Source organism: Cydia splendana, chromosome 2 (assembly GCF_910591565.1).
Source record: "Cydia splendana chromosome 2, ilCydSple1.2, whole genome shotgun sequence".
NCBI classification, from domain to species: domain Eukaryota; kingdom Metazoa; phylum Arthropoda; class Insecta; order Lepidoptera; family Tortricidae; genus Cydia; species Cydia splendana.
The window spans coordinates 2867014-2888307 of record NC_085961.1 but is presented as its reverse complement, the minus strand read 5'-3'; the positions used below and the strand labels follow the sequence as shown (position 1 = coordinate 2888307).

Sequence of the window (21294 nt, the reverse complement as noted above, 5' to 3'; positions counted from 1 at the left end):
GAAAGAGTCAGACTACCAAAGAGAAAACGTAACCACTTTTGAGTTTGACGACGGCCGCGGACGGCCAAGAGCTTATCACGGTAATTTTAAAATTGAAAAATATACACGGATTAGGACGAAAAGTATTAAATAAAGTAATTCAGTGAAGATGGTGTCTTGTAGTGTGCCGGATTGCAGTGTCACAGGGCCAAATAGTCCAAGCAAATACTTATTTCAGAGGATTTATGATATTCCGAGCGAAATTTTCATAACGATATTTTGTCAAATTAACAGCGTAAAAAGTGTAAGAAGCTGGTTTATACAGTTCATTATAAGTTTTTCTTCCTTTGTGTGCTAATATTTTATCATATTAGTCTATAATTTAAAATATTTTGTGTAAAAACATAATCTGTTACTTTACGCTAGGGCTTGACAAAATGTTCATATGACAGTATCGATAACTTGTCGGTATAATATACCGATGAAGAAATAATTACATAGCTATTAATATTATTAATAGCTATGTAATTATTTCTTCACAAGACATCATAAAGATATTAGCTTTTATAACCGACTTCAAATAATAACGATTATTATACCTTTTTGAAGGTGTTCATGTATAGCGGTAAACTTAAACTTCACTTTCCAACACAGTAAGAGTTACATTAAGATAAGTCTGCAACGATTTTGATGGCAAACGCAGTGCAAGTGTTATTTATACGTCATAATGTCGTAGAATTTTAACGTTTAAAATAACACATTTGAAAAAGTAGTCGATAAAGCAATCAAACATCGACAGATTATTAATATGTTGTAACATGACATCACTATTTTTGATCTCACATAGACAATTTACGCACACACTTACATTTAATTTTTGGTCACACTTTTGAAGATTGACAGTTGTTCTTTGTCATCTAATTCTATGGTTTCCGTCAAAATACGATGGAAAACAATTACGCACTACATCTGTAGCAGTTTAACCCCATCTAGCGAGCGGATCCTAGCTTGAGTTTGGAGAAGTCATTGATCGTATTTATGGAACCCGACGCGCTGGACTGTAGCTCAGGAACGTTCGCGATTATCTGGAGGAAACCAACGAGTTCAAGCAATATTGTCTTCAATGTCTACTAGCTTTTGCCCGCGACTTCGTCTGCGTGGAATTAGTGACAGCAGCTAAAGTAGGTATAGCGCCTGGATAATGCTAATAGCAATCATTCAATTCGCGCATTGCTTACTTCAATTATTAGGCAATTCGTTAACTCTTTCAATTCCACCCCCTTTGTACTTTCTTCAGGGATGATTTCCGACATAAAAACTATCCTATGTCCTTCCCCCAGGACTCGAACTATCTCTATACCAAATTTCAACTAAATCGGTTCAGCGGCTTAAGCGTGAAGAGGTAACATCAGACAGACAGACACTTTCGCCTTTATAATATTAGTATAGATTACAAAATTGTTCTATCAGTGTGACCCAGCCTTTAATGTTTGCACACCTTAGATGAAATGTTGAATTAATCATCAGTGAACCATATTTCAATGAAACGAGGTCTACCAATGGCTTCGAGCAACACCGGCTTCCGACACATCGGAAGGGAGGGGCCCAAGCGATATCTCACCGTACAAATCTTTCTGCCATTTTTCGCGGGGGGAAAGGTGCACACAGTCGCACTTCTCACACACTTACATACAAAATCCAATCTGTAATGACGACACAAATACATATAAAATGACACACGTCAAAGACAAATCTTGCAAACCTCGATCTCTTTTTGTGTACGGACGAGTGACAAGTGTCACAACACGCACACTTACACATTTTCGTTGAAGTATGTTATTGTATTCTGAGAGATGAGAAGTCGGATTTGTCGCTCGACCGATCCGCAATTTGTACTGAGCGAGCAAAATCGATAAATCCAACAATTACATGAGACTAAAATATAATATTTGTGTTTGAATGTAATTAAACGTATGATATGTAAAAAAAAATATTACATGTGAAATGTAACACTTTCTTTTTGTAAATTTGATGTCCCCGACCTCTTTTTACAACAAAAAACCGAGCAAACAGGCATTTTTGTGCAGCAGTGTTCACGCGCGCGTCTGGACTCGGTCTAGTGAAAAATCCAAGTGCAACTAGTTTTATTACCCGCGCTAGATTAGATTGACGCGCTAATCTTGTACCTCGGCAGAGGGGAAATAGTGCGAATGCCGCCTCCCTTCCATGTTGCTCGAAGACCAATGGTCAATAAATGGTTTGTACAATTATCAAGAAAATTAGGGTATCTAATAATATTTCTACTGTCTAACTACAACTATTTATTCAACAAACTAACCTACTACTTATATACAGTGTGTTCAGGATAAATAAATACACAGTTGTAATAAAGTTGATGTATTTTGTATTAAAAGAATACTTACAGTAAGATTCCGTGTACTCCGACACCGTGTAAGCAATATTTAAAATAAACTGCATTAAAGCTACATTATCGAGAGAATGTGTACATTGTATACTATATCCCAACATAAAACATAATATCCAATTGTGTGTAAAGTAAATAGACGTGACGTAAGGGGCATGTTAGAAGCCCGAAGCAAAACTGGGGGCCTTTATAATCAACATACTTACATTCCAATAATTTTGATTTTTGTATAAGAGAATATAAGATAAAATGTTTGAATGTTATTGAAGTGGGTGTGTGTGTAAGTTATTTAAATATTTAATGGACATTTCATGTCATGAAGTATTATGAGTTTATATAAACATAAATGTAATTTAGAATAGTTTTATAAATAATCGACATATTTTTGATAGCTACTAAAATACAATTTACTTCAAATATTACTTCTAATTACAATACACTGGTTTTTGGTGTGGCCATTATTTCAGAGATTTTATTCAGTTTATAAAGGATTTCCGATCGATCTATTTTGAATCCTTTGCCCAATATTTTTTCCAATCATTTTATTTTCATTACAGTTTTATTTTGAAATATTTACTCATACTATTCAACAGCATCCGTAATGTTTTCACGTGAAGAAAATATACAAGTCTTTAGTCTGTTCTTTTAAATATTTTATAGAATGTAATCAATACGCGACCCGGTCTTTCGTCTAAAATACAAAATGTTGATGTCATTGGTTAACCTGTCAAAAAGTTAACCGCCATACCGCGCGGCTACAGCTCAATAGCTTCGTGTATTCCAACAAGATTCACGATGACGCGCCGCGCACGATTGGCGTGGCGTTCAAAGGGTTAAATAACCGAATCAAATGTTTTTATTTGTTAACATTCTGAAAAAAAAATACCTAAAAGAACAGACTATAAGTGGTAGACTTTTGAATAAAGGTCCGACCACACCACCAACCATCTATCTACTTAAGGTATGTCCTTAATAACCTCGGCCAGCTGCTCCCGCGAGTACATGTGGAACATGGCGTCGGGCGTGGTGGTGACCACCTCCACGTTGCTCTCCGAGAGCTTCTCCTCCATCACCTGCTTGAGGATGGTGAGGGCGGACTTGATGGCCTCCTTCAGGGTCATGGACTTGTGGTATACTTCCTGTAAAAAATGGGAACTGTTTAGGATGGTTTTTATTAGGTCTCTATCGCTGTTTTAAAGACTGTATAAGGATGAATCAATTCTTGTCACTCGTTGCCATGGTTACGTTTTCCTGGGTCACTCTTTAAAAACTGATTGTTAGGCATTTAAATTCACTAAACACGCTTTTTTGTGGTAGTTATAAACCCTTTCCATTAAGGGTCATCTACCAAGCGTGTCAGAAGAAGGTGTGGCGTACAATGTCTTCTAACAAACTATGCTACTATTATCTCTTGGCTGACCGGACAGAATAACAACAAGAAATAGTTGATTCACCCATAAAGCCTATCACACAGTTGTAGGATCGGAACCTGATGCAGTTGCAACAACAAAAGCAGGCTGGAAAGGCAACAATGGTACTGGTGGCGCTATAGAACTAACACAATTCAAAATTCATTTATGTCGTCATCATGGTTTACATAAGGTGTCAGTTTAGGTTATAGGTCCATGGTGTGCCTTTCGGCGTACAACATAAATATGTATCCGATCAAATCTGCAATTATATGTATACAAGCAAGAACCGCGCATGCTTACGCGCGAAGTTAACTACGCACGACTGACGCAAAAAACCGGGCAAGTGCGAGTCAGACTCGCACACGAAGGGTTCCATACCATTATCTATAAAAACGGTCACCCATCCAAGTACTGACCCCGCCCGACGTTGCTTAACTTCGGTCAAAAATCACGTTTGTTGTATGGGAGCCCCACTTAAATCTTTATTTTATTGTTTTTATTAGTATTTGTTGTTATAGCGGCAACAGAAATACATCATCTGTGAAAATTTCAACTGTCTAGCTGCCTGGTGACAGACGGACGGACGGACAGCGAAGTCTTAGTAATAGGGTCCCGTTTTACCCTTTGGGTACGGAACCCTAAAAAATGATCGTCATAAAACTAAAACAACCCGTAAACAATTGATGACAGTTGTTAGCGACGCTACGATACGGCCTAGAGCCCTAGATGATCCTAAGTTTAGTTGTAATAAATCAAATATTAAGTCTGTATTCGCAATAAAGATTTTAACGTTAGGTAGGTAAAATCACGCCTAGATTGTTAATAGACATAAGTGCTATGTAAATATTCGTTATTTAGGTCTTAGATTCATAATAGGGTTTTCTCAAACATGCAATGAAATATTGATGTTATGTTCCTTATAATAGGCTGCGAAGTATGACGTTTCAGGTGCGGCTAGGACAAAAGGTCGTTAATGGAATTTCATACACATCTTGCAGGTCTAGGCCGGCAAAGTCCTCTTTTTTAATTTTCATTTCACAGATATTTGTGACACAGCATCGTGGCATTCATCCATTAAAAAAAACTAGAGGCAGTATTTGCTTTATGGTTCGTAATGACACTCTGCCACTACGCCTATAAAAAAAAAAACAAAAAACAATGTTTGCTATAATTTGCAGTTTTATTTGTATAAATCAACATGAACTTAATAAATAATACATTCAATAATTTTATAATTTTAAATTAGAAATTTAACTACACAAATAAAAACACAAGTAAAAAGGTCTACTCAAACACGCGTAGTTATATTTTTTAAATTGTTATGGAGGTAAAAAGTTGAAAAATATTCATTCTGTTTTATTGGATTTATGGTGCGTTGTTGATTTTTTGACTTTAATATGAGTTCCGACGAAATAATGAAATTAATATTAATTGTAATCGTAGGTGTTGGAATTGGCAGCGTAAGCAGAATTGATTTTAATAACTTGCTGCCTCTGCCGCCAAGTCAAAGACGAAGTATGTATATGGTTGCTTATGGCAATTTTATTATTTGAGAAACTAATAAAAATGGCTTACAGTTTATTAGAAACAGTTTTGTGGCATATTTTAAATGAATGTAACTACAAACTCGTAAACACTGTGGAAATTATACTTATTTACTCCATGCATAAAGCAACGATGTATGTGAAACATGATATCAACATGAAAGACTATGTAAACTTATGTGACGAAAACGACAGTCAGACGGATACAAGGCGAAAAAATCAAAGATACATGAAAATATACGGGTAGTAAAAATACACGACTCGTGTAGAACATACGCGTGATAATGATATAGGTACGTGTTGGTTATATTTTGGGTGTAGTTTACTTTTAGTTTTTTCTATAAATAAAACTTGGGTTTCGTGGATTTTTTATTTTATTTATTTCATTGCATGTTTGAGAATAGAGTTTAAATTCATTTAGTATTTTTAGGTCAATAATACTGAAAATCATTCCCTACATTCGTAATCCCTAAGTAAATTAGAAAGAGATAGGCCAATAAAGTAGACTTGGCTAATCAATTATAACCAATCCCGATCAAAAGGGCTTGATCAGAAAGGGACTGAGTTAACGCGTTTTGATTGGCCGATTAATTTCCTCCGTGCAATTACGATACACGGTAAATTCACGTCTGAATAAGCACATTTTAATGATTATATCTTGTAACCTATTAGAGTTAGCTGATAACGATTTTTGTAAATATTGTAGCCTAATGATCCAGTTACCCACTAAGATAAGGGTCAATGATCTTATCAATTTGTACTTACTGCACCTGTAATCCAGTAACTTTGTCAAATTTTGTAACCTGGCTTTTGCGTCAAATCCGGTAGTTCTGATTTTTTGCAGACTTATTTATGATGTTGGCCCAATGAATAATACAAGTTTGTGACTTCGAGCGCCGAACGCAACTTTGTCAAATATCGAAAAACCCGCAAAAATTTCGGTTTTCTTTTAGATTTGGGCGAATATATCCCTAAAGGACTCGTTTTTGATAGTGCCTTCAGGGCCGTTTTTAAAGCGGACTAGATTGGCTACAGTACGAGACTAGAATTGTCTCTGTACATTTAATAGTTTCCGAGATAAAGCCTTTCAAAGTTTATAATTTTTTTTGAACTTGTATTCGTAGGTTAAGTAAGTGCAGTGAGTATGCACTTTTGTCTCAGGCGATGCCGCTTGGCACAATTGTTTCTAAGGTCAAACAAAGCTGATTTGAGCCGGTAGACACGAGATCGTACCGCGCCTACCCCCCATAAAGGGGGGGAAATGGTCGGCTCCCCAGGTGCAATCTATGCTATATATCTTCCTGCTCTTAGCAACTAGGGCAAGTTATATAACTATTATTTTCATATAATTTAAGGATGAGCATATAATATTCATACTTTTATAACGCCAAGTTAGGTGTTTTTTTTTACATTTTTAACCTTTGACTTTGGCCATAATTACATTTCTAAGGATCGTCACTCAATCCGCTACATATTTTTCCAAAAAAATGTATAACTGCCTGCTTTGAAGTGATACTTTATAAAGATAAAGATAAAGATAAAGATATTTTATTGAGTTAATAAAGGTGCTTAAACTACTTACATAACTTACATTGTATTATGGTACAAAACCAAATGGCAAGTAAGTGTCATCTGACCCCCGTACTAGTGTGAACTGTATCACGGTGGGTCAGGATTCACCGTCCTTACATTTTATTTTCAACACAGGTACCAATCCATTTATTTTATGCTTAGCAATTATAATATTACATATTTGTATTACAAGATAATAGAAACGTAATATTTAACATGACGACAAGGTAAACAAAAGATGAATAGCAAAACAATTTCTTAACATCTGGACTGCGGCCGTTGCCGGGCCGTATTAGACGTAAACAAGTAGTATATGCAAAAACTTAAGATAATTTGTTTTTTAGAACTTTATATTTAAGTTACATTGATAATGTTTAAAGCACGCGTACCTATAATGTATGTGTGTGTATGTATGTGTATGTGTGTGTGTGTACGTATGTATGTGTATGTGTGTGTGTGTGTGTGTATGTGTGTGTGCGTGTGTTACACTAAGTTTTTTAGTAATTTTTCGGTATTATCGTAATTAAGATTTTGTAAATAGCCTTGTAATGACTTTTTGAGTTATAGAATAAGGAATCCCTAAATTATATGAAAATGATATATTACTTGCCCTAGTTGCTAAGAGCAGGAAGAAATATAGCATAGATTGGACCTGGTGATCCGACCCTTGCGCCTCCCTTTTTGGGGGGTAGGCACGGTACGATCTCAAGCTACCTGGCCAAATCAGCTTTGTTTGACCTTAGAAACAATTGTGCCAAGCGGCATCGCCTGAGACAAAAGTGCATACTCACTGCACTTACTTACCCTACTAGTTAATGGAAAGAGGCCTGAAGATTGAACATATCAAGATGTAACAAAATCAACTATATTGGATTCTAATACAGAAAAGTTGCGATTTGTCATGCAGCTTAATTACAGCCCATCACATTATGCAAGTATATTGTAAAAAATCATGAATACACAAGTCATTTCCCAGTAGGCTAAGCACCCGCATATAACTCCAGATATATTTTGGGGAAATGTCGACATATACGCGTTGTTGATAAAGCGATTATGTCCACACGTGTATAGTGAATTAATAACGCGTTTACTAGGCACCCGCATATCAGGCTAGATAATAGACTGACAAATAGATGTCAAGGCAGATAACGCGCATATAATTACGATTAGAGAATGTTAACACTCTTTTTGCTAATTTTTTTTTTTAATCAGTTGTTCTACTCTAGTTTTAATAAATATAAACAAGTACTGACCACGCCCGACGTTGCTTAACTTTGGTCAAAAATCACGTTTGTTGTATGGGAGCCCCATTTAAATCTTTATTTAATTCTGTTTTTAGTATTTGTTGTTATAGCGGCAACAGAAATACATCATCTGTGAAAATTTCAACTGTCTAGCTATCACGGTTCGTGAGATACAGCCTGGTGACAGACAGACGGACGGACGGACGGACAGCGAAGTCTTAGTAATAGGGTCCCGTTTTAACTTTTGGGTACGGAACCCTAAAAAATACCGTTAGGATTGGAAACAAATTCATGACTTTTAGGACGTCATCATATTCTTTTAATGCTTAGAAAATATAATTGAAATTTATCAGAATTATTCTTTCAGCGTCTGGTCTGGTGATAGCTGTTCATACTCCGAAGACAAAAAAATATTAATTGTAAAAGGGGTGTAAAGTCTTAAGAAAAATCGTGCACCCAAATGTGACAGTCGAACTATATGCCGCAAAATCGTTCTGGTGAATGAATTACCAAACTTTTGACAAACAACGTTACCGCATAATGTACGGGACCGTAAAGCGACATCTACTTCACCAGTCAAATTCGAGGGACGAATTTATCTTAGACATTATACTGTTTCTACTACTAACCCCTTTGAACGCCACGCCACAGAAAAAGTACTACCGTACAGAAAGGTAATAACCCAGTAATAACCCTTTGAATAAACTATTCCATGTAGTACCTTGCCTTATCAATACGGCTTACAAATTAGCAATTAACAGTTGATAGTGGTACATCCAAAATTTCGCTAGCAGATATAATCGAATGTAGAAAGTTTTTATCAAAAAATGTACAAAGGGGGGGATAGCCAGGGCTATTTAAACCACGCGCGCGAACAGTGTTAACAATATATAGGTGTAAGGTTACTATATTAACATTAGTGAAGGTAAAAAAATCTTTTATTCAGCAACTTAACCATCATGTTGCTGCTTTCAATAATTTGGTTAGCCACGGTGGCTCATGGTGTCAAGTAAGTAACTAAATTGTGTCGCTTAACTTCAAACTCGGGTAAATCCATCCGACCCTCAGCAAATATCTACCCTATTACCTTTTCTTAATACCAAAATCGCATAATCTGACATTATGACGAGGTTGAAATTAAGTGACTCAATTCATGATTTATAGGTAAGTATATAAATATCTATGTAGGTTTATTTGTATATGTATATGTGTAAGTTTATCAACAGTTTATATTCATATATAGTCTTGTTTAGAAATTCATTTACTTTAAAGACACTGCACCTACTTAATCTTTCTGGTGTTACCCATTGGTTGACTGGTAGAGAATGTCTTAAGGCATTAAGTCCGCCATTTGTACCTTTGTGTTGTGCAATAAAGATTAAAATAAATAAATTATTGATTTAATACCGTCTTAGTACAGTACCACATACATACACACTTGTATATGTAGAAGTCTAGTCAAAGGTCCCACTTTTTTCGCTTACCATAGTTAAGGACGAGATTTGAGATTTGCTTGTATAAAGGCGCACCTGTATTTTGGCGCGCGAGCCAATTTCGACCCCATCTAGAACTTATGCGCGGCGGCCGCGCGCGGCAGGCGATCCGACGATCGACCACATTATATCACAAAAATTAATTATTCGGAACGAAGTATAGCCAAATAGAAAAATGATCTGTTGCGATAATCACTACATTTACTGTTCCATAGAAACTGTTTAGTGCCGTATAATTCAATTAAAGTACGACACTTTTCATTATCCATGTATGCGGTGCGGCCGCGCGAGCCAACTGAAATATATACACACCCGTCCCAACTGCGCGCGAACATTCCTCTGCCGCGCGTCGAAACACCGACAATGAATGGTTCGTCGCGCGGCGCGTTCGAGCGCGCCAATGATCGAGTTGGCTCGCGCGGCAGCCCGGTATCCACTGCGCGCGGCTGCCGCGCGAGCCAATGTTCGATAGCTTGCCGCGCAATATGGAGACGGGCCTTACGAATAACCTGTCAAAATGTACTTATGGCAAGCAACAATGTGAGACTTTTTGCTTGAAAACAACACATTTTACTATACAGGGTGGAAAGGCACGACGATCCTTCCCGGAAGTATTAGGTCGTTTAAGTGATACAGAGACTATTGGTAATGGTAAGAATCGTTAATTGAGTAAAAAATAAAAATTGCAAAAATACTACTTTTTAACTGTGGTGATAACCCTATAGCATGTGCACATGACGGCTAGATTAAGGATCTCCGTCGGGAAAGCTCGGGACTTTACACTTTTTTCCGATCGTTGACAGTATCGCAATGATGTATGAATGACGCATAAATGTCAAATAAATCAAATGCATGCAAAAATATTACAAACAATTTTATTACTTTCTTAGATAATTACTTTTTTCCAATATTTAATACTATCTTCTTTTCACATACGGTGTTCAAATGTACCGCCGTGTATTACAACGCCGCCGCAACCCGTACCCGAGTATGTCGATGCACATGCGATATAGTGTATGCTCTTCGTCATTTATCCTCCACAGAAAGCACCAATTAGCCTTTGTCTCATTTCGTCCGCAGTTTCACATTCCGTTTGGTTTGGTACACCATATCTTTTACACAGCCCCACAAATTTAAATAGCCACGAGCATCTAACATTTTTATTTGAAGAATATGACATTCAATAAGTATAGTTCAATGAAAATTTAATTTCAAACATCAGACGTCTTGTCTATTTCCTACCACGCAAGAAGGTTTGTTAGTTTGGTATTGAAGAAGTATTTATTCTTGATTTATTCTTAGTATTTCATTTTTGCAAGTTCATTTGGTGCAACTAACACAACCTACATGTAATTTTTTATTATTTTAAATAGTTTCCAATTATTCGAAAATAATTTTGTGAAACGTGTTAAGAAACTAAAACCTTTTTATCAGTCAAGGAAACCAGAGATATTTATAAGACGATTGCGTACTTTTGAGTGGTTGTCAATGTCACCATTTGAACTGTCGTTGTAAACAATGTTGTGGTTAGTATTATTAATATTAAGGAATAACATAACTATTTCATTCAAGTATTGAACAAGTGGAACCACTAAGAAAGCGAAAATCCTGCAATGATTCTTACCGTGCTGTAAGCAGACCTAAAAATGGTTAGATGGCAACAAATTAGCATAATTTCCTGTCGAATACTGATTGTTTACAAGTAAGTTCATTGACCCTGTCACCTGTTAGGGTTAGAACAAAGTAGTTTTTTGCGTGGATGTTTAAAAGGTCATAATTTAGAAACGGTTGCCCATATTAACATAGTTTCTATGGAGAAAATATAGAGCTTAGGCTAAACTATCTCCCATTTCCGGAAAGGATCGTCGTGCCTTTCCACCCTGTATAAATATTAGTTCCTTATAAAAATCAGTGTTTCTATCAGCTATCGCACCCATAACAATAGAGTATTTTCCTACTAGTCAAATCAGTTACTTTTTTAGAACTGTCAAAACAATTTGCTAATATGGAATTTATCAATCAATCAATCAATCAATCAATATATATTTATTTCAGACCAAAATTACATTTATATGAAACATTACATCGTGACGCCATGGTCAACTCACCTAAGTACTTTTTATATTTCTATCCGATTTATTAAATAGAACTTGTGTTTAAAAATAACTCCTATCTGTGTTTTTCTAATAATTATCTGGTGCTTTATTTCATGCATGGTGTAAAATAATTTATTTTAAATACAGTATAATACCCTATTCTATCTAACAGTTTTATGAAGCACAAAACGCTGTGGTATCTGAAAAGGTGTAAATGCAAAGTTTGACATAACTATTGACAATCCTACAAGAGCTCTAATTTGGCAGTCCCTATAGGTTTGGATATCGAGGTATTAGATGTTGAATTAACATTTATTTTCCAAAACCTACAACACAACCATATAAACTCATCATATAAGTAAAAAGGACCTCCATATAATTTAAGGGTCTTCATTATAGTTATCAACTTACCTTCAAACTCTGCTGAGCACCTTCACTGCCGGAACCAATAGCTTTAGCGTCATACTGCACAAATGTGCCGCTGGGGTCCATGTGGAACAGTTGGGGTCCCTTTTCATCAATACCTGCACAAAGCATTTCACTTTAAATTATACAGTAGCAATAAAAAAAATTAAGTAAACAAGGATTGTGTTTACATTTTGTACATTTATACTAGTATAAATTAAGTGCCATAATTATGTGATCAGGGTTAAATAAAAATTTTATAATAACCAAATGAAAATGCAAATATTACCTAAAAGAGGCAGGCAGATAAAACAACCACTGAATCAACAGGTTGTTAATGTTTGAAAGGTTCATGAGATACAGCCTGGTGACAGACAGACGGACAGTGGAGTCTTAGTAATGGGGTCCCGTTTATACCCTTTGGGTAGGGAACCCTTAAAATGTGAATACTGACCTGCAAACATAACTGCAACACCAAAAGGCCTGGACATGGCAGTGCCACTGTCGTCATCACTGTCACCAAACTGGATGGCGAGGTTGGACACCGCCTGCGCACACGACTCTACGGTCATGCGCTCATTGTACACAAACCAGTGGTTCAAGCACTCTACACGCGCACGCTCCACTAGTGTCCTGTAAAAGATGTTATTCATGCTAAATGTCCTTAGACACAAATGCTGAGGCCATTGAACTCATTAAGAACACGAGCAGTTCATGATAAAATAATACAGTACCAACAAAATGCATGCTTAGGGCACATCTGTAATTTTAGACATAAAATTTGTGCTAACAAATGTGTACTAGGCTTGTGTCGGTCATGAACTAAGAACTGTTAAGAATGAAATCCCATCGAGGACCGAAAGGAACTAGATCTTTTTGCACGCTCTTAATCGGTCTGTGGGTCCTTTAGTTCAGTAGGATTGGCGAGCGCTTGACATGAGTGAAACAGAAAATAGACTGAATGAAATGGTTCACAATGACGCTGGCACGAGTGCGAACGAGATAAAATAGTGACAAACAATCCTCAACCTGAAAAGTATGAAGAAATTTTTTATTTTATTTTATTGTGTTTTTGCTTTTTGATGTTTAATCGTCATATAGTATTGTACAACTTGAATCGTAATTCAGTTGCCAAAGATATAGAAAAAACTACTGTAAAATCGATTCATACATTCCCGGCTCTCAATGACCGAACTGAACTAAAGGAACTAAAAGACCGAACTAGTTCATTTGACCGATTGACCGAGAGTGGAGCGCTCTCTGTAGTGACCGAGCAGGCACAAGCCTAATGTGTACTAATATTTTTTTCAAATTATTCAAGACAAATGACTTAGTAAGTGTATGGGAGGCCAAATGTTGCCATTTTCAAACTAATACAAAAATATTCCTTTATAACAACTTGTTGTGCATCAAACAGTAGGCTGACATACTGTGTGTGCTGTATGTAATATAGGGATATTGCCTTGTGTGAAATCTAATTTACCTGGAATCAGCCATCAGCCCTGAGACGGCGCAAGCGATGTGGCGATCAACTTCCACGATCTTTTCAATAGTCGTCGGCTCCATAAGGGGAGACGTGATACGCTTCTCAACAGCCAGAACAACACCTTCCGAAGTGCAAATTCCTATCGCCGTCGATCCCAATTTAATAGCTTCAATGGCATATTCCACCTGGAACAGCCTTCCCTCGGGACTGAAGGTGTTGACACCGCGGTCATACTCAGATCGGGTGAGGAACATCTGAAAAACAAAACTATGAAAACCGGCGCTAAGGTTATGTGACAATGACAAAGCGGTTTACTAAATGCGAATTTGAATTACACGACCACCATAAAACTTCTTAAACTTATTTTACCTTTAATAGTTTAATTGAAAGTAAGATATAACACAATTACAAATTACAGTGAGTAATCAAAAATGATTTGATGGAAGCGATCAAATAAAGCAAGCAAACGACGAACGAAATGTCAAGTGAGATTTCGTTCGGAAATTAATTAATAAGTTACAAGTAATGACAAAATTTTTAAATTAATTAATTTACCAAAACTTTATATCAAAACATAATATAAAAAGCAAAATATTTCTGACTCAAATAGGTACGACATTTTATTTTCAACCTTAATTCTTTCATATTCATAATTGTGTTCATTTCATTCCTAGACTTGACTCCATTTTTTGACACTGACAGTTTTACTTGACAGTGGGCGGCAACGATAAACTTGGCTTGGTAAACTTTCGTCGATTTCGTTTCGTGTACACGTATTTGATTGTGTTTAATGCCGGTTTTCGATAATATTACTTTAATTTACGATAATTAATTTATGTCTATGGCATTTACTAAATGCTTTAACTTCCAACTCATAACTAATATGATTAAATTTTAAACGTTTCATAACGTCGAAGGATGTAAGTACGAAATTATACTTTTTCAATAATGTATAAAATTATAAATTGTTAACAGCTTTCGGTTAAATAAATAAATACTCCCTGTACATTATTAATATTGCAAATAATGATTTGTTGTCACCGTGGGAAAACTAATATCTGTAAGATAAGTTCTTTCTATTGTTAATTTCATTATACTTTATGATAACATTATTAGTTTACTTGATAGGTAGATAATGTTATTTGTAAGAGTATCGGGAACAATAATGATTTTACCATTCTAGTATCCATAAATATAAAAGGTTCCACCTACATTGTTAGTATATTAGTGTTTGAGACATTGTAGTAGGCAAGAGGCACTAAAATCTTGCAATAATATCAACTTTGTTGCTTCTCAGTAAGGATATTTACGAGCTTGTACTAATTCTAATAATTTCTTCAAGTCATAAAGGTATATTGTGTTCTATATTTTTTTTTCATGTGAAGCATTTTAATGACCAATAAGTCAGAATAGTTTAACACCTTTGCTGCGGCAATTAGTGTAACTCGTAACTAACTATACTTTGCATGAAGTCTTTCAACCCCCTCCTGCAGTGAAAGCTTTGAACATGCTTGTGACTCTACAATTTTCTTCCCTCTTGGCTCTTTTATGCCATGCTGATCTTTTATTTAACTAGTTTCAATATTACACTGCCAGGTGCCCCGCAGCACCTCATAATTTCTTAACTTCATAATTTCGAGAACAAATATTAGTTACCTGGTATTTGCTAGTTAAAATAGATTTTTAAGATTTTTTTAAAAATATTTATTCATACCTACTTATTAATACCTGGCTTAAAACAGTTCAATTCTTCCTCCCATACTTACCTACAGATACATTTTGTAAAAACGGGGAAAATACCAGGATAATAATTTTGCAAAGTTTTTAGTTTGTTGATTTCCTTTGCATTGGTTTTTATGAATTTACCTGAACAATACCTAAAATTGGACAAAATATAATGTCAGCCATAAATACAATCAATCCATTATACGGTAATTCGCCAGGAACTGGCCACCCTAAACTAAAAATGAATTCTATTCACCTATAAACAAAATTCATATTAGTATAATATAAGGTTTCAATAACTGGCCAGCCTTCAATAACTAGCCACCTTATACTAAAATAAATTGTTTATCATCATCATCATCATCATCATCATCATATCAGCCAGAGGATGTCCACTGCTGGACATAGGCCTCCCCAAGAGTGCCACAATGACCGATCTTGCGCCACCCGCATCCAGCGGACTCCCGCGACCTTTACCAGGTCGTCAGTCCACCTTGTGGGGGGTCTACCCACGTTGCGCCTTCCGGTACGTGGTCGCCACTCGCCACTCGAGAACCTTTCCGCCCCAACGGCCATCGGTTCTACGGGCAATGTGCCCCGCCCACTGCCACTTAAGTTTAGCAATTCGGAGGGCTATATCGGTTACTTTGGTTCTGCTGCGGACGGCCTCATTTCTGATGCGATCACGCAGAGAGACTCCAAGCACAGCCCTCTCCATTGCCCTTTGGGTGACTTTGAGCCTTCTTATGAGGCACACAGTAAGCGGCCACGTTTCAGTTCCATATGTCATCACTGGCAACACACACTGGTCGAAGACTTTCGTCTTGAGACACTGCGGAATATTGGACAAAAAGATGTGCCGTAGCTTCCTAAACGCTGCCCAACCGAGTCGGATTCGTCGATTAACCTCTTTAAAATTGTTCATAGGTGAATAGAATTCATTTTTAGTTTAGGGTGGCCAGTTACTGGCGACCCTATTTTTGCCTTTTTCCCCAACTTAAAAAGCACTCTAATAAATAATATATAGTCTTACAAACACATTTTGTCAGTAATGTCAGTAAGTAAGAACAAAGAAAACTATACCTACTCATCATTTTCTTTTGGGTGCAAGTACTAGCGTAAGAGAAAGACAGTATAATTTTCTCTGTCTATGTATGTTTGAAATGAGACAGTCCTGGGCCAAACTATAGGTAGATAAGTATTCCAATTAAAATGTTATATTAATTGGGTATCCATGATCCACCACAAAAAAAGTTTGAGAAACACTTCTTTAATGTTACCGTATTTATATTTTTTTATCGTATTTTTATTACGACTGCGTCCAGCATTTTATCCGGATTGGCGGGAAACTACAAAAGAAAGGGTCGAGTGAAGGAAGCGAGGGGAGGCCTTTGCCCAGCAGTGGGACACTTAACCAGCCTAATTTAAAAAAAATGTTTATTACTTAAATAAATATAATCAACATTTTATTTGTCAATCACAAACTAGGTGTAGGTATTATACCTGTATAATTTATGGATTCTTCTGTCTTAAAATGTTTATTATTATTTGCAGATTGCATCAAAATACCAAAGCCACACTACCAACTATCATAAATACATTCCCTTCAATCATGGATGCACTAGAAATAACCCTTGGCGGAATCAAATCTATTGAGAAAGCAAAGGATCATTTTGTAATAGAATATGACTCAGTATACTCTGGCAGATTATACATAATCAATGGCCACACCTTCAGGTATTTTGTGTCTAAAGACGATTTCATCGACTTCCCAGAACCTAGGAATGAAGAAGATGTGGCTAAAATGGTGCTCAAGAGTGTGGACGAGTATGACACAGTTCCATTCGAAATATCCACCGTAGAGGAGACTGAAGAATCTTTCATAATAGATGCAGAGCATATTAAAATCTACTTTGATAAAGAAAATGGTACAATGAAGGTAAAAGATAAACGCACTGACAAAAAAGTGATGCAAGAAGCTAGTCCATTATCATTTGTTAATAATAAAACAATACAATTATTGGTTCATCACAAAGATGAACATTTCTTCGGTGGTGGAATGCAAAACGGCAGATTTGCTCACAAGGGAGAAAGTATACAGATAGTAAATACGAATAACTGGATAGATGGTGGCGTCACATCTCCAAACCCATTTTATTGGTCAACCTACGGTTATGGTGTCATGAGAAATACATGGCAATCAGGCTTGTATGATTTTGGATCGAAAATCGAAAAATACGTAACAACTACACATAACGAAAAATATTTCGATGCATTTTACTTCATCAGCCCTTATCCCAAAGATATTCTGCTGGACTATTTTCATCTCACGGGTCGGCCGATTTTGCTTCCCGAATACGCCTTTTATCAAGCGCATTTGAACGCATTCAACAGAGACTATTGGGTCGAAGTAACGGCTAGCACGCAAGGTGCTATTCTGTACGAAGATGGAAAGTATTATAAAAGCTATCAGCCCCAAGATTTAGGAAATAAAACAGGAATTCTAGAATCGCTGAACGGTGAATTAAATAACTACCAATTTTCGGCGCGAGCGATGATAGACAGATACGTAAACCATGATATGCCGCTCGGTTGGTTTATACCCAACGATGGATACGGCTCAGGTTATGGACAAACAGACTCACTACAGGGAGACATCCAAAATTTGAAAGAATTTGCGATTTATGCGAGAAAGCAAGGGGTGGAAGTTGCTCTGTGGACGGAATCCAATCTCGAACCTATAGACCCTGAAAACCCGAAGAAAGGAGAAAGAGATCTAAGCAGAGAAGTTAGTGAGGCGGATGTGGTAGCACTGAAATGTGACGTGGCTTGGATTGGTTACGGTTATTCCTTCGGACTGAATGCAGTCGAAACGGCTACTAAGATATTTGAGTCGTCAACTAAAAGAGCCGCGAGACCGTTTATCATAATGGTCGATGGGTGGGCCGGCACACAAAGATACGCCGGAATTTGGAGCGGAGACCAGTCCGGTGGAGAATGGGAATACATACGCTTCCATGTCCCTACATACATCGGATCAGGCCTCTCGGGGCAACCTGTTGTTGGCTCCGACATGGACGGAATATATCGCGGGGGTAAAAAAGAAGTTAACATTCGAGATTACCAATGGAAAGCGTTTACTCCTCTGCAGCTGAATATGGACGGATGGGGGTCGGTCCCTAAAACACCTTTCACTTTTGATAATGAAGCTATATATCTCAACAGAGCTTACTTAAAACTGAAGTCGGTACTCATGCCATACACTTACTCTATCAATTACGAATCTATTCGAGGTTTGCCGATGGTAAGAGCCATGTTTCTCGAGTTTCCTGAAGAAACTCCGGCTTACACTAATGATTCTAAATATCAATACATGTGGGGCCCAAATATTCTCGTAGCGCCAGTGTACACGCCAGATCCTTCAAGGAATGGCATTTACTTGCCCAACCCTCAACAGGTGTGGATAGACTTCTTCACTGGAGACATGTACCAAGGTGGTAAGATTTACAACAACTTCAAAACTCCTCTTTGGAAGATTCCAGTTTTTATCAAAAACGGTGCTATTATTCCTACAACAGAACCCAACAATAACCCTTCCGAAATTAAAAGAGACAGTAGATCGTTTTATCTTTACCCTTCCGGTTCATCAAACTTCGAGATGTACGAAGACGACGGTATTTCGGTTGAATACGAGAAAGGCCATTTTGCTAAAACAAAAGTAAAAATGGCCACCACCGAATCCAATAAAAATGAACCAGATGGCCTTTATGTTAGTATTGAAGAAACCAAGGGAAAGTACAAAGGCATGGTAAATGAAAGAAGAACTTTAATTAAAATAATGATTTCTGTTGAACCAAAGGAGGTAGAAATAATGTCCCATGGACAATATATTCCTTTGAAGAAAGCGGAATCAGAGGATGAGTATCACGCCAAGGAAGATGTCTATTTCGTTAAGGATGACGAAATTGTGATCCCATTTATGCAAGATATTGCCGCAGAAAATCTCACGCAGAAGTTTCTGCTGATAAAATTGAAAAAAATCGACGTAACCAAAGAAAAAGTCCACTTGAAAGTTACCGGTTTTGAAAATAGACGTAAAGTATTTGGCAAAGATAATGGTGTTAACTCTTCGCTTCCGACACCGACGAGCTTCGCACTTCATGAGGCGACGCCTACATCTCTGACATTGTCTTGGGACGAAGTAAAGGAAGCAAAATATTATGAAATAGAGAGAGATGGCTACATATTCAGCAACATTATAGGAAACAAATTTAGCTTTTACGGCATTAAATATGTAACGGAACATTCCTTTAGAATTCGTAGTGTGAACGATGGCGAATCGGAATGGAGCGACATTCTCTCGACCTTTACAAAAGAGGACCCTTATAAAAACACATTAAAGGACGTGAAGGTGTCATGCAATTTCCCGTGTCAGCCGAATCAGGAGATTTGCAAACTCACCGACGGGGACGCAAATTCCTTGTGGCACACTCACTGGGGCTCACCTGGCAAGCTGTGCCCTGTCAAAGGAAAAGTCATAAAGCTAAATTTCGATTTGGGAAAAGTGCATGAGGTTGAGAAAATGGAGTATTTCCCTCGAGAGGATGCTGGTAACGGGACATTCCTTCTGATTCAGTACAGGCTCTCAAGTGATGGCCAAAACTGGACACCCTTTTCCCCAAATATTTACTTGAAACATGATGCGGAGACGAAGACTATCAAGTTGGATAGTGCCTTCAGGTACATTGATGTACACGTTCTGGATAGTGTAGGTAGCTTCGGATCTGGGAAGCTCGTGCGTTTTTATAAGAAAATATAAATATAAGCTTAATGATTTAGGCAAAAATGGTGATTTACCGGCGAAATGGTATATTATTTTTCGTTAAATTTGAATTTATAAATTATGTTATCTATTGATATGATATTTTACCACTTAGCACGACTATCCTCGAATTCGAATTCATTCTGCCGTCGTTATAGATTAGAATAATTATAATAACGGGTATTTTTTTTATTATAAAAGTATCTTCTACACTTCTACAGTCAGCGTCATATAGTAGGTAGCAGCATCCAAAATATTCAAATAGATCGGTACACCATACAATTTGTATGACGTACCGAACTATTTGAATACTTTGGATGCTAACCTACTATACAACGCTGACTGTACAGGGTTACTTATAGTTGGGGAGCCGACGATGCTAAATGTGTAGTTAGGTACTCGAGCGTCGCACAGACCTATTGGAATCGAAATATTAGATAAGAAAAAAAAGTAAGCGTCTACAATTTTTTTTAAATTTCGGGAGGTTGGTGGAGGATTAAAAAATCGTTTAAGCAGTTTGTGGGTTTGGTCGATTTTGTCCACGTTAATGTTATATTTTTTCTATAACTTAATATAACACTTATTTGTAGGCATTTTCTTAATCTGACGAACACAAGTTTGACGCCTAATTTTTACATTGTACCCGTCAGATTAAGGAAATGCGTGCAAATAATTATCAGATTTAGTAATAGCACAATTAAAGCGTTAATTTGGACTAATATGACCAAATCCACAATGTGCTTAACAATTTGTTGAAACCCCCACCAACCAAGGGCTCAACATAGATGGCTAAAAGGGGTAAAGGTAGACTACACGGGGTAGCAAGATATCACTCATATCTTAATCTGACGCGCTCGAGTAAACACAAAAATCGCCTCTTGGGCTCCGCTACTATTAGTTTATATTTGCATGCGTCGTTACGCTGCATGCTTTCGGATATAAAAAATAAAAATACGTATTTATGAAACAAGTATTTTTACAGTATATTGATATGTTATGAATTTTATGTTTTAATAAATCATATAGATATTTTACACTTTCTTTATTTTTTTGATGTTATGATGTATTATATAAGGTGGCTCCTTGTAATT

The 21294-nt window shown here is 36.8% G+C and overlaps 2 protein-coding genes across 4 annotated transcripts; one reads left to right on the top strand and one right to left on the bottom strand.

Moving 5' to 3' along the window:
* Positions 1 to 941: 941 nt before the first annotated feature.
* LOC134802638 (proteasome subunit alpha type-5) lies at positions 942 to 14153 on the bottom strand. Of its 2 annotated transcripts, XM_063775275.1 has the most exons (6): positions 14026 to 14153; positions 13654 to 13910; positions 12625 to 12803; positions 12177 to 12289; positions 3382 to 3543; positions 942 to 1064 (listed from the first exon to the last, which is right to left on the bottom strand). In XM_063775275.1, exons 2-6 carry the CDS (start codon positions 13908 to 13910, stop codon positions 969 to 971), a joined length of 807 nt encoding a protein of 268 aa, XP_063631345.1. In that variant the 5' UTR covers positions 14026 to 14153; the 3' UTR covers positions 942 to 968. The 2 variants fall into 2 exon arrangements, with proteins under 2 accessions (XP_063631345.1, XP_063631352.1); XM_063775282.1 differs by lacking the exon at positions 942 to 1064 and having other exon boundaries at positions 2361 to 3543.
* Positions 9036 to 20215, top strand: LOC134802288 (alpha-glucosidase 2-like). Of its 2 annotated transcripts, none has more exons than XM_063774868.1 (2): positions 9036 to 9185; positions 16936 to 20215. In XM_063774868.1, the coding sequence occupies exons 1-2, from the start codon at positions 9136 to 9138 to the stop codon at positions 20198 to 20200; spliced, it is 3315 nt and encodes a 1104-aa protein (XP_063630938.1). In that variant the 5' UTR covers positions 9036 to 9135; the 3' UTR covers positions 20201 to 20215. The 2 variants fall into 2 exon arrangements, with proteins under 2 accessions (XP_063630938.1, XP_063630947.1); XM_063774877.1 differs by lacking the exon at positions 9036 to 9185 and adding an exon at positions 14552 to 14576.
* Positions 20216 to 21294: the final 1079 nt, after the last annotated feature.